At 39.8% G+C, this 13,031-nt stretch overlaps 1 protein-coding gene and 1 long non-coding RNA gene across 2 annotated transcripts in view; one reads left to right on the top strand and one right to left on the bottom strand.

The window, feature by feature from the left end:
• GCLC (glutamate-cysteine ligase catalytic subunit) overlaps positions 1-12,704 on the top strand; it is a 47,014-nt gene extending 34,310 nt beyond the window's left edge. Inside the window, exons 7-16 of the mRNA XM_001155930.7 lie at positions 1,581-1,655; positions 2,126-2,242; positions 3,219-3,357; positions 3,812-3,924; positions 4,941-5,033; positions 5,340-5,444; positions 10,330-10,411; positions 10,493-10,596; positions 10,678-10,798; positions 11,875-12,704. Coding sequence (XP_001155930.1) covers positions 1,581-1,655; positions 2,126-2,242; positions 3,219-3,357; positions 3,812-3,924; positions 4,941-5,033; positions 5,340-5,444; positions 10,330-10,411; positions 10,493-10,596; positions 10,678-10,798; positions 11,875-12,086 — 1,161 coding nt within the window. The 3' untranslated portion in view covers positions 12,087-12,704. The remainder of the gene's footprint in view (positions 1-1,580; positions 1,656-2,125; positions 2,243-3,218; positions 3,358-3,811; positions 3,925-4,940; positions 5,034-5,339; positions 5,445-10,329; positions 10,412-10,492; positions 10,597-10,677; positions 10,799-11,874) is intronic.
• On the bottom strand, positions 3,919-7,709 carry LOC129144264 (uncharacterized). Its single transcript, XR_008548529.2, has 3 exons — positions 7,511-7,709; positions 4,403-4,683; positions 3,919-4,039 (listed from the first exon to the last, which is right to left on the bottom strand). It is a non-coding gene; the product is annotated as an uncharacterized LOC129144264 (long non-coding RNA).
• Positions 12,705-13,031: the final 327 nt, after the last annotated feature.

The following is a 13,031-nucleotide window of genomic DNA, read 5'->3' as shown; positions in this document are numbered from 1 at the left end:
CTCCACATTGACATGAAATGTGGTTATAATTGAGCAGGCAAACTTGAGTCTCCAATAGACATTGCCTGCTGTGGAAAACAAAGTTGAGATCTAGCTAAAACCATTGGAACTAACAGGTTGAGATTATAACAGTAAAATATTCACTTAGCTGCTGTTATTTCAAGTCTTAAACACTGAAATTATGTCGTGTACCAACACTAAATTCAAGCTGTCATTAATGAATAACAACATGAAATTCAAACTGTCATTATTGAATAACAACAGAGGAGATTAAAACTGTTCCCAACTTGCAGTTATTACAAATGTGCTAACAAACACAATTTGTGTTCCTTGCCCCTTCTACCGTCTTGGAAAAAAAAGCAGGTCTTTTTTTTTTTTTTTGGTTTCTGTTGGGTAACAAAGAATTTATGCTCACCAAGTTATATGATCTTTTTCTCTGCCTAACTCTTAAGTGTCCTACCTACCATCCTTGTGCAGGCTTCCTGGGTGATCTCCCCATCTTCAGGACATTCTCTGAGCCTACTCCCCAGGTCTTTCTACAACTCGGATTTTTCTTCTGGGCACCAGCCCTGAAGACCTAGCCACTTAGAGGGCCTCTTTTTCTGTCTGTTCTCTTGGCCTCGTAAGTCCATCATGTAATGACACCTCTTTATCTCTAACCTCTGAACACCCAAGCCAAAACCTAAGCCATCCCCTACTCTCAGTCTCCCCTTGGTCACCAGTGCCTGCTACTTTGACTTTAGTATCACTCTCCCCACATCTTTCCTCAGCCTTTTCCTTGACAGGTGCAGTATTTTAACTGCTTCCCTGTCTTTCTAGTCTTTCCCCCTTCCAAGCTCTTCACCATACTGCCACCAGTGAAGTTTGAAAACAATAGTTGGCCGTACGCGGTGGCTCACGCCTGTAATCCCAGTATTTTGGGAGGCCGAGGCGAGCAGATCATGAGGTCAGGAGATCGAGACCATCCTGGCTAACACGGTGAAACCCCATCTCTACTAAAAATACAAAAACAAAATTAGCCAGTCGTGGTGGTGGGCACCTGTAGTCCCAGCTACTCGGGAGGCTGAGGCGGAAGAATGGCGTGAACCCAGGAGGTGGAACTTTCAGTGAGCCGAGAGCGCGCCACTGCACCCCAGCCTGGGCGACAGAGTGAGACTCCATCTCAAAAAAATAAAAGGAAGAAAGAAAGAAAACAATAGTTAACATGTCCAAATCCCTTTTGCATCCCTCACTGACTGAAGGGATAGGAAGGCAACAAGCCAGTAGAAGAGAAAATGCTTTGCTAAACGTCATCGTATGTCTGTGTCTTATTTTTCTTTTTTGACTATTTAATCTTATTTCACTTAGGACCTTGGTTATTTATATTAGTTGTCTATAGGCAGTGGAACATAATTAAATACCATTTTCTAGTTAAATTCACCTAAGACAACTTTTAAACAAAACTCTTGCGTTAAATGTTACCATTAATGAAGCGTTGTTAACTTGCCCCTCTCTGCCCAGCACCTTCCTTCTCTGACTTCACTGCTTGGGGAGCATGCTAATGATTCCTTGGTGTTAATAACTTTGCAATTCTTAAACAGGTGACATTCCAAGCCTGCAGTATATCTGAGGCCAGATACCTTTATGATCAGTTGGCTACTATCTGTCCAATTGTTGTAAGTAGAAATTACCTCTTATTTTAAATACTACTTCGTATGAAATAAGATAGAATGTGCAGAATTTACTGACAGTGTGCTATTTAAGTCCAGTTAAGACCTCAGTCAGAGATGGACTAATATAAATAGTATGTAGGTTTAGGTATAATGAACTGAGAGTCTACACTGTAGAAGTTTACTCTTGCTAGTACAACATTGATTTGTTAAATGTGAAGTTTGAATGTGGCCATTTTCCCTCCCCCATACTTCATGTCCTCACATTAGAGAGAGGATGATTTAAGTGAATCAAACCCAAGGAACTGGATTCTTCCTGGTATATTTCACTGTAAGATAGGCACAGGTACATGTGGTGGAGCTCTGTATGGGTTGCATAAACATGCTTTTTGATCAGAAATATAACTGCATGGAGCTTTTTTTAGCATGTAAGTGACACTTTGAATTTGCAGGAGCTGACTTTTGTTTGTTTTTAGATGGCTTTGAGTGCTGCATCTCCCTTTTACCGAGGCTATGTGTCAGACATTGATTGTCGCTGGGGAGTGATTTCTGCATCTGTAGATGATAGAACTCGGGAGGAGCGAGGACTGGAGGTGGGAATTGTTTTTCCTTAATAGCCCTTTTAAATCAAGCAGGTAAAATGGATCTTTTGTAACTACTTGCAATTTCAGGATGTCTCCCTGCAGTTTTTATCTGAAATGGGGAAAAAGATTTGGTCTAGGTGGGGAGTTAATTTTTATCATATGTTGATGTCTGTATTTGTTTTAGCTTCATTTAAAATTAGTAGTGCGATTTTTCTATATTTTGGAAGTGCTGATGGCTGTTTTTACCAAAAGGCTTTTTGGTGCCACATGAGTGTTTTGTATATGGTGCTTTCTGCCGTGGAAAGTATAATTTGTTGTCAGAGATTCTTTTTCCATGTAAAAGGTTAGGCATTGACTAATAAGGGTGAGATGGCACCTCTTGTTTGCATGTTGAACTGTAAAGTAACCCTTGCATCTCTCCAACAAGGGGTGTGCATCAGAACCACCCATGGAAATCTTTGAAAATAGACACCCAGACCCTATCCTAGACCTACTAAATAAGAATCTCTAGGATGGGACCCGAACAAGGGTGTTTTTAAAGGAGCCCTCATAAGTGGTTTTGATATTCTCAACCAGGGCTATACTACTACTGCTCTGGTCTTCATGTAATTGTTCATAAATTGTTGAACATGCTTTCTAAGTAGAAATAAACTTTAAAGGATAATTATTTTGATAGGTTTATCTTACGTTATAGATTTATTTATTTATTTGCTTTTAACCTTAGTATTTATTTTCCCTAGCTTAATAAGAATGAAAGTGATCTGCTTTTAAAAGATAAAAGTATATTTGAATCATACCAGAAAAAAAGGGTATTTAAATTGCCTTCAGATTTTAAAAAACATAATTTTCCTTAATAATACTTTTTAGGGCTCACTAACTTTTTTTCTGTATCTTATGTTGAGGTTTTTATATAATTATCATATATAAAAATATATTCAACTCATTTTATATAGCATATTCATTTATATATATTTTTAATCTTTAGCCATTGAAGAACAATAACTATAGGATCAGTAAATCCCGATATGACTCAATAGACAGCTATTTATCTAAGTGTGGTGAGAAATATAATGACATCGACTTGACGATAGATAAAGAGATCTACGAACAGCTGTTGCAGGAAGGTGGGTTTCTACTCCATCTTTCTGGGTTTGAATGTACGCCTTTAGTTCTTCAAAGCTCTTTTACACTTTTTTGCTGACTCCTGGTCTGGTTTCTATTTTTAGTGCAAAGTCTTTAACTTTTCTCATGAGGCTGCTTGTTCCTAAAGTTTCAGGTTCCAAATACTTGTGAGATTTTCTTGACTTTTAGCAAAAGGAGCTTACTTTGGAGGTCTGTGTCTAGGTCCACACCAGTGCCCCAGCAGGCATTGTGTAAGTAGTGAATAAAACGCTGACACTCCCGCAGTGTCCGCAGGATAAAATACTGGGTGAGGTGAGTATACTAATCAAACCAGCTATTTCAAGCTTCTAGACACCCTTTCTTCAAACTTCCTGAGCTATCCTGTCGTCTTTCTGGACTAAGAGGAAGTGGTATCTCTCGCTTTGCAGTGAGTTCCCATGTGATCTCTTTTTGCAGGCATTGATCATCTCCTGGCCCAGCATGTTGCTCATCTCTTTATTAGAGACCCACTGACACTGTTTGAAGAGAAAATACACCTGGATGATGCTAATGAGTCTGACCATTTTGAGGTATCTTCTCAGTTTTATTTTTATTTATTTATGTATTGACTTCTGAGAGTCTGGAATCCTCTGTTTTATATGCATTTCACTTCACAAACCAACATGGGGAGGCAGTTTTCTGTACCTGTGGAGAACACAAAAGAAATTTCATAAGACTTTCATTTACCCAGTGCAGTAAAGAACTTGGACAAATAAAAAATCGGTTTCAAGTACTCTTATTTTACGATTCTTACTGTTTATCTCACTGATTCTAATTTTTTTTTTATTGTTCAGTATTTTCTTATTGGCCTAGTGGTGAAAAATTCAAACATACACTGCACAAAAAATAACCTGATCAGTTATTTCAGTGCTTCAGACATATCACCTTTTTTTTTTTGTAGATAGACTTCTCATAGATTTATTTCTGTGTCATGTTATATGTAGACATTGACATATATACCTTTTGAAATACCATCTATATCCCCTTTCTTTCCCCCACCAAACTCACAAAAGGAGATATAAATCCTTCCAGTCTTGCCATCGGGTCCCAAGATGGTCAGGACCGAGAAAGAACTCTCTCTCAGTGTATTGAGAAACAGCTACCCTTCTTAGGCTCTTGGGTCATCGAAGCAGCAGCATTCCCAGGAGAGGAGGAAGAAAGGAAACAACTGTTGTGTGACAGGGTTCTCAGATGAAAGTGTCCAGTGTCACCTGGAAAGGCAGGCTGGCTCCTAAAATTCTCAGGGATGAAGGTGGGGGCCCCGTGGCTCTTCAGATGCTGCTCTGTAGCTGGGAGATAGGGAGTAGGAGCTGGGTGAGATTAAGCTTGCAGGGATAGGGCCTCATAGCTTTTGTTAAACACTTGCTGTTTTGTTTTCCTAAAAGAGCACACTCGAAGAAAATCTTAAATTGTACCTTTTTGTCTTTGTCAATTGAAATTTGGTATGGACGGTGAGCAGTCTTCTTCCTTAATTAAATACCAGATCATCTTAATATTTTCCTGGATGTGTGAAAAGTTGGTTTTCTTCTCTGCTTTTGTATCACAGAATATTCAGTCCACAAATTGGCAGACAATGAGATTTAAGCCCCCTCCTCCAAACTCAGACATTGGATGGAGAGTAGAATTTCGACCCATGGAGGTAAGACACATGCATCAGCAAGAACTGACTCAAAAGTACTCTTTCGCCAGCTGTTCATCACCCTTCTGATGCTGCTATGAGAAGGCTCTTATATATAAAATAAAAATTAAGTATGTGCATGGTAGCAAGTCAGTCCAAGTTAAGGAGGGTTGATTTCTGAGAATAGATGTGGGCAAAGGGCTTCCAGACCCAGATGGGGAATTAAGAGATGGCTTGGGAATGACATGATCTGAGGAAGGGCCTGGGTCAGGGAAGAGCATGTTTGTGTAGTTGGTTCATAACTTCTCTGGGCTTCTGCTTGTCTAGGTGCAATTAACAGACTTTGAGAACTCTGCCTATGTGGTGTTTGTGGTACTGCTCACCAGAGTGATCCTTTCCTACAAATTGGATTTTCTCATTCCACTGTCAAAGGTAAGGATATGTTTCTTTATGGTGATGGGTATAGATCTATCTGTAGATATATTTATTTATATATGCTATTTATTTCCAACCTGATTTCATTTGAAATTGTTTACCCTTTGCAATAAAATGTTTCTCCATCAGCCCTATTCTTTATTTTCTTTTAAACCTAAGCTTAATTTCTAGACGCTTTCCATTCAAGATGATTGATGGCTAGAAGTAGTCCTACACATTGATTTCATCCACCACAAAATCCCAGGTTGATTACAATGTTAAATTAGGATGGGGAGGGAAAGTGTAACTGCTGGAATGCCGGTAAAAGTCTCCTCAGTAGAACTGAACTTGAGATATTTCTGAAGAATTTGGATGGGATTGAACTCTCAGAAAAACAAATTGGAGTTAATCTGCCCCCCGAAAAGACCAAAAAACAAGCTTTCTGGGAGGAGTTTGCCAGCAAAACAACTCCAGGTGATGAGGGAGCAGAGCTGTGGGTTGTGGAGCAGTAGCTGAGGAGGTGAACGCCTTTGGTTTCTGGGCCAGGGTTCCTCTTGGCAGAGAGTGGCTGGGAAAAACTGCTAAATAGAGAGGGCCCTGCCGCAGGGGTTCCTGGTTGAGGGTTTCGGGGCCAGAGAATGGAGAAGTAGGGCAGCTCTGTCACAGCAAACATGGAAGCAAGAATGAAACTGCTTAGCTCCAGCATCTGCCCCTGGGGCATCTCCTTCCTCCATGAGGGGTTTGCCAGACTGTGCTCATCCCCACACCCCCTGAAGGAAGTCTGGCTGTCAGCCCATCCCTGCCTGCTCCTCACACCCAGAGCAAAGGTCACCCACAGAACTCTGTGGGCCCACATTGCCCTCATGCCTACCTACTGGGGAGACCAAATCCATGTAAGAGAGATTCCATGTAAGCTACCAGTCTAAGTCTTTGCTTATAAATAAGAATAGATGCCTGGAAGGCAACAGAAAATTGAGAACAATTAACAGCCTTAAAGAGAAGGGCCTACTGCTCTTGCAAGGGCGTACTCTGTAAAGTCAAACTTAGTTACTTCAAGGAAGTAAGCTGGGCCCAGCGCAAATCTATAATCTCTGCTCCTCAGGAGGCTGAGGCAGGAGGATTGCTTGAATCCAGGAATTCTAGTGCAGCCCCGACAACATTGCCAGATCCCATCTCTTGAAAAAAAAAGAAACTGGAAAGAATTACTATTTTTTAAAAAATACTTTTAAACCTTTTTTAGAGACAGGGTCTCACTATGTTGCTCAGGCTGGTCTCGAACTCCTGGGCTGAAATGATCGTCCTGCTGCCTCAGCCTTCCAGGTAGCTGGAATTACAGACACAAACCACCATGCTCAGCTTTGGAAAGAGTTCTTAAAGGAATTCTAATTAGTGGCCTCAGACAAATTCTAGAGAGGTTCAGTCACATCCATAAAACAAGTATTATAGATGGCGCTTATTTAATGGTGAGTATTCTAACCAGTAGAGCAGATGTTGAATATCCAAGGTAGTGATTTAAAAGACCAAATGAAGATTAATCCCAGCAGGATGGTGAAGAAATGGAAATTATGGAAAACCTGAAGCATGGAAAGCTCTGGAAAATTCAGTGTTTGTGTAATAATTTAGAAGAGGAGAATAGTTTATATAGGAAAGATATAAAATACAATAATCAAAGAAATAATAGAATTTTTCCTTAATAAGTCTCCCTTAAGGATGAGACAAATACTTAACTCAAATGTAGGCATTTATTAATCTCAAAGAGAAAATTAACTGTCCGGACAGGAGAAAAAATTAGGAGACGTGAAAATGGGGGAAAAATCAACTGATGTTACTTTTCATTTGCAACATTAAATGCTAGATGGAAAGAAGTTTTCAGAATCTCGAGAGGTAAAGAGTTAACAACCACAGATTTATCTTCTCAGCCAAATTATTCTTTAAATTTCAGGTGATTCTAACAAAACTGAATGGATCAAGTTAGGGCTAAAAGTATGCCAGAAGTCTTATCTAGTGTCTTGGTTTGTTTGGGCTGCTGTAACAAAAATACCTTACAGTGGGTGGCTTATAAACAACAGGAATGTATTGCTCACAGTTCTGGAGGCTGGGAAGTCCACGATCAAGTCACCGGCAGTTTCGGTGTCTGGTGAGAGCTTTTGCTCTCTGGTTCATACATGGTGCCTTCTTGCTGTGTTCTTACATGGTGGAAGGGGCTAACTAGCTCTTCAGATGTCTCTTCGTAATACCATTTATGAGGGTAGGGCCTTCATGACCTCCCAAAGGAGGTCCTCCCAGTTGCCTCCCAAAGGCCCTACTTTCTAATACTGTCACAATGGGCATTAGGCGTCAGTGTATGAATTTAAGGGAACACAAACATTCAGACCATAGCACCTTGTAAGGGGATATGGAAGGAGATGAATGGTAGATACTCATTAGTGCTTGACACTTAGAGAGTTATAATTTCAAAACTACTTCTTTAAGGAAAACTATTAATAGTATAGAAACAGGATTTATTACTTTTAAACTTGCTGGCGAAAGGGTGGCAAAATGAACCACAAATACATTTCAGTGCCACAAAATTGGGTGTGAGGCCAGGGGAGTGATGAAACAATAGCCCACAGAACATAAAATGGTGAAAATAAAATGAAAACAAATTTGAATAGACTAAACTCTATCCTATTAAACAGCTGAAACAGATAATATAAAATAGCAACAACACAGTTTGCATAAGACATACGTAGAACAAGGACAGATGCCGACAAGAGCTGCATAGTGACCTTTTGGAATGATAGCAGGAATGGCAAAGCAATATCAGGCAAAATGTGAGGTAGAAATTATTAAATGGGATAGAGAAAGCAGTTTTATATATTCTTCCAAGATGATGTGAAAGCTGTGGTCCTTTTTGTACCATGAAATGTAACATGAAAAGAGTTTACTGTGATGGGTAATACATGGCTTTGATGTGAGAACTAAATGCATAAATCCCTGGTACTATTTACTAGGCTTTTAACCTGGACAAGTGACTTATTCTCAGTGCCTCAGTTTCCCACATGTATCCCAGAGGGGAATAAGTAGGCTGTTGTAAGCCCATGTGGGGATTAATGGAGGTAAACCACTTAACAGAGTACCTTGCATGTTACTCAGTAACTGACAGGCCATATAATCAAAGGATGGGAAAGGCCATGGGGGAATTAAATGGCATGGTTAATAAGCTTGGTTGTATGCATATATTACATATCTCATACCACATCTTTTTTCAAATGCCATGAGTAAGATTTACAAAAATTAAAGAAAATCTTCACTTCTCAAAAGTAGACATAATACAGCATGCGTTCCCGCTAAAATTCAACGAAAGAGATACTCTGGAGAAATTTAACGTTGGAAATTAAAAATGTCTTTCCAAGTAGATTTTAGATTAACCAAAACTAGAATTACAGATTGTGTAGGAAAGTGAAAGACATGCTGGCAGACCTGATGTCTAAGGAAAAATTATAGCTTTAAATGTCTTAACAAAAAGATTTTAAATCTAAGTCGTTGAGAATCTAAAGAGCAAAGTAAAATATACTTCGAAAGGAAGTCATCAAAGCACAAATTATAAGTGGTCGTTATGAACTTTTTTCAAGACTAAGGAAAAAAGAAACAAATATTAATAATGAAAGCAGATGTTCACAGCCATGGTGGAATGTATACTATTTATTTGAGTATGCTCCTAGAGTATCTAGATTCTTCAGAAGGTCCTGTGTGTCTCTTAAAAAATGAAACCATAACAATCACACTCCCTGCATAATGAATATGGGAGGAGACTTGGTAATCAAGAGAGCTTATGTACCATCTGTCCCACGTCAGCCTGGCCCTCTAACTGGTCACTGTTGTATATATTGAGGTCCCACATAAGATTTTATTATAGAAAATAAGGGATTACTACTAAAAAGTTTTTTAAATTCTGCTTTGAGAGTCTTAAAAAGTCATTGGAGATACAGAGAATTCACAAATAAAACAGTTTTCGGTTTCATGAGTGAGTCTACATGTCCAGAGGCACCAGGTGAGTAAAACAGCAGTGATCTTCTGCCCTTGGGAGGGCTGTAACCTTATTCCAGATATGACAACCTATGAACTGTCTTTGCCTTTCCTCACTAAAGTGGGGAGGCAAAACCCCAATGGCAAGGCAGCAGGGGAAGAGCACTCAACTTAGAAGAACCGGTTTATAGGCCGGGTGCGGTGGCTCACGCCTGTAATCCCAGCACTTTGGGAGTCTGAAGCGGGCAGATCACTTGAGGTCAGGAGTTCGAAACCAGCCTGGCCAACATGGTGAAACCCCGTCTCTACTAAAAATACAAAAAAAATAGCCGAGTGTGGTGGTGCAGGCCTGTAATCCCAGCTGCTTGGGAGGCTGAGGCACGAAGAATCGCTTGAACCCAGGAGACAGAGGTTGGGGTGAGATGAGATTGCACCACTGCACTCCAACCTGGGCAACAGAGTGAGACTCCATCTCAAAAAAACAGAAGAAGAACTGGGTTCTAGTCCTGCCTTCTGCCTTCGTTACCCTGGGACTCCTGGTGAGACACAGCTATATAAAGGGAACCAGCCACCTGCCCTCCCAACACTGTATATCTGTTGCAAGGCTCAGTCACAGAGGTGCTTTGAAATGCAGACATTCCACATGAATATAAGTTTTGGGTTTTAAGTTTCTCTTAAAATTCCCTGATTGGTTAAAAAATCACATACCAATCCATGATTGAGTGATACAGTCCCCACATAAATAAAAAGCCTGTTCCTCCCACTGGGAAGCATTTGAGCAGAAAGTAGAATCCCTAAGGGAATGAGTCCTAATTGCAAAGGTGAGGAAGGTGCTGCAACTTGTATGTCTGATCAAGAATATTGTGACTTAGTCGTGATTCTTTTTTTCCCTTAGGTTGATGAGAACATGAAGGTAGCACAGAAAAGAGATGCTGTCTTGCAGGGAATGTTTTATTTCAGGAAAGATATTTGCAAAGGTATTACATTATCTTAGATTTCTAACGTCAGCTTATGCTGCAACAAGCTGCTAAAGCTCCCCTGACCCTCTTCTCCGGCAGGTGGCAATGCAGTGGTGGATGGTTGTGGCAAGGCCCAGAACAGCACGGAGCTCGCTGCAGAGGAGTACACCCTCATGAGCATAGACACCATCATCAATGGGAAGGTAGGAGGGTGGCCCTGTACAGTACGCCTCACTGTGCACATCCCCCGGCAGGGAGTTCATAAAGTGTCCTGCTTCTTGTAGGAAGGTGTGTTTCCTGGACTGATCCCAATTCTGAACTCTTACCTTGAAAACATGGAAGTGGATGTGGACACCAGATGTAGTATTCTGAACTACCTAAAGCTAATTAAGAAGAGAGCATCTGGTATGATATCTATTTTTCTTAATCTCATAATATAGACAGCATGGTACAATCTTAGAATGTTTAATTTCTTAAAGTAGTCTTTTAAAATAATGCTGTATTCATGCACACTGTTTCACATTTTCATATTTCTGCAATTGTATTCACCTTATAATCTTTGACACTCATAATTTAGATTAGCAGTGCTTTTTTTCTTATCAGTTCATAAAATAGGGGTGCATCTTAAAATCACTGGCATCTTAGATGATCAAATGGCATCTGGATTGCTTACTTATCATTTACGTCCAACTGTGTTGATCTTACATCATCATGGGCCCTTTTATAGGGCTAAGGAACTCTGTAAGTTAAATAAGCTGAACAGTTCTTTAGCCGGCCTTTGTACATACAGTGAGGCTCCTGAGAATCCCCTTTGTTAGTTTTGAGGAGGTTACATTTACAGTACAGTACAGTAACCAAGTACTGCTAACACAGTACTTGGCACAAGGGAGCTGTCAGCTGTTAATAAAGTGACAGCAATAATGGTAATGGCATCTGTATTTAACTCAAGGCTTCTGTAAACTTTCTGGAGTCACAAAGGATAGCCGTAGAACCCTACCTCACCCCTCAAATTGTATACTGCCAATTTCCCCCTTCATTCACTCTACTTACTGTTCTTTATTCTCTCCACCTCTTTGATCAAAGATCGCTCAAGGGACCCTACAGTCCTCTGAGGCAGTCTCATGACACTGGCATTTGTAGTCCTAGTCCTCTGGCCAAATGGGAGGGCACATGTTCTTGTACACATGTGCTGGCTCCTGTCCCTTAAGAGCTGGTAGTGTCAGCATATGGGTGGCATCTAACAGGTACCATAGAAACTGGATGTATGTGTTCTCATTGCCTGCCTGCAACCTAGAATTCCTGCCCAGGAGGAGTTCTTCAAACGCTATGAAAGATGTTCCCACCCCCTGCCATGCAGCTACACTAAAAGGACATATTGATTTCTCTCCAGAATTGTGTTTATGCTGACCACGAAATATCAACTTATTAAAACAAAAACTTACATGGTTTTAATTTTTTTTTCGCTCCCCCCTCGCCCACAGGAGAACTAATGACAGTTGCCAGATGGATGAGGGAGTTTATCGCAAACCATCCTGACTACAAGCAAGACAGTGTCATAACTGATGAAATGAATTATAGCCTTATTTTGAAGTGTAACCAAATTGCAAATGAATTATGTGAATGCCCAGAGTTACTTGGATCAGCATTTAGGAAAGTAAAATATAGTGGAAGTAAAACTGACTCATCCAACTAGACAGTCTACAGAAAGAAAAATGCATTACTATTTTATTGACGAACTGGCTACAGTACCATGCCTCTCAGCCCGTGTGTATGATATGAAGACCAAATGATAGAACTGTACTGTTTTCTGGGCCAGTGAGCCAGACATTGATTAAGGCTTTCTTTGGTAGGTAAATCTAGAGTTTATACAGTGTACATGTACATAGTAAAGTATTTTTGATTAACAATGTATTTTAATAACATATCTAAAGTCATTGTGAACTGGCTTGTACATTTTTAAATTCTTACTCTGGAGCAACCTACTGTCTAAGCAGTTTTGTAAATGTACTGGTAATTGTACAATACTTGCATTCCAGAGTTTAAATGTTTACTGTAAATTTTTGTTCTTTTAAAGACTACCTGGGACCTGATTTGTTGAAATTTTTCTCTTTAAAAACATTTTCTCTCGTTAATTTTCCTTTGTCATTTCCTTTGTTGTCTACATTAAATCACTTGAATCCATTGAAAGTGCTTCAAGGGTGATCTTGGGTTTCTAGCACCTTATCTATGATGTTTCTTTTGCAATTGGAATAATCACTTGGTCACCTTGCCCCAAGCTTTCCCCTCTGAATAAATACCCATTGAACTCTGATGGCTGTTATCAAAGGAACTTTTCTTTGTTTAAATTTGCTGATGCAGGAATTAAGTTTAAACACAACTCTATAGAAAGAAAGGAGATTATTACCCAGAATTCACATGTAGTGATTATTAAGGACAATTTTTTTTTTAACTAAAAAAGTTGGCGGCGGGGGTGGGGGGTGGCAATCATTTTTCTTCCTATACATACAAAGGATACTGTCAAAAATGGCGTTCTTCTCTTGTGGCCTGTTATTCTGATTGCTGCTGTATACAGTTTTGTCACTCTTTAGTTTTTAGCTAAGCATACTGATAGACTTTCCTCTAAAAGCCATTCACTCCA

Source organism: Pan troglodytes, chromosome 5 (genome assembly GCF_028858775.2).
Source record: "Pan troglodytes isolate AG18354 chromosome 5, NHGRI_mPanTro3-v2.0_pri, whole genome shotgun sequence".
Lineage (NCBI taxonomy): Eukaryota > Metazoa > Chordata > Mammalia > Primates > Hominidae > Pan > Pan troglodytes.
This window is presented reverse-complemented; position numbering and strand designations above follow the sequence as displayed.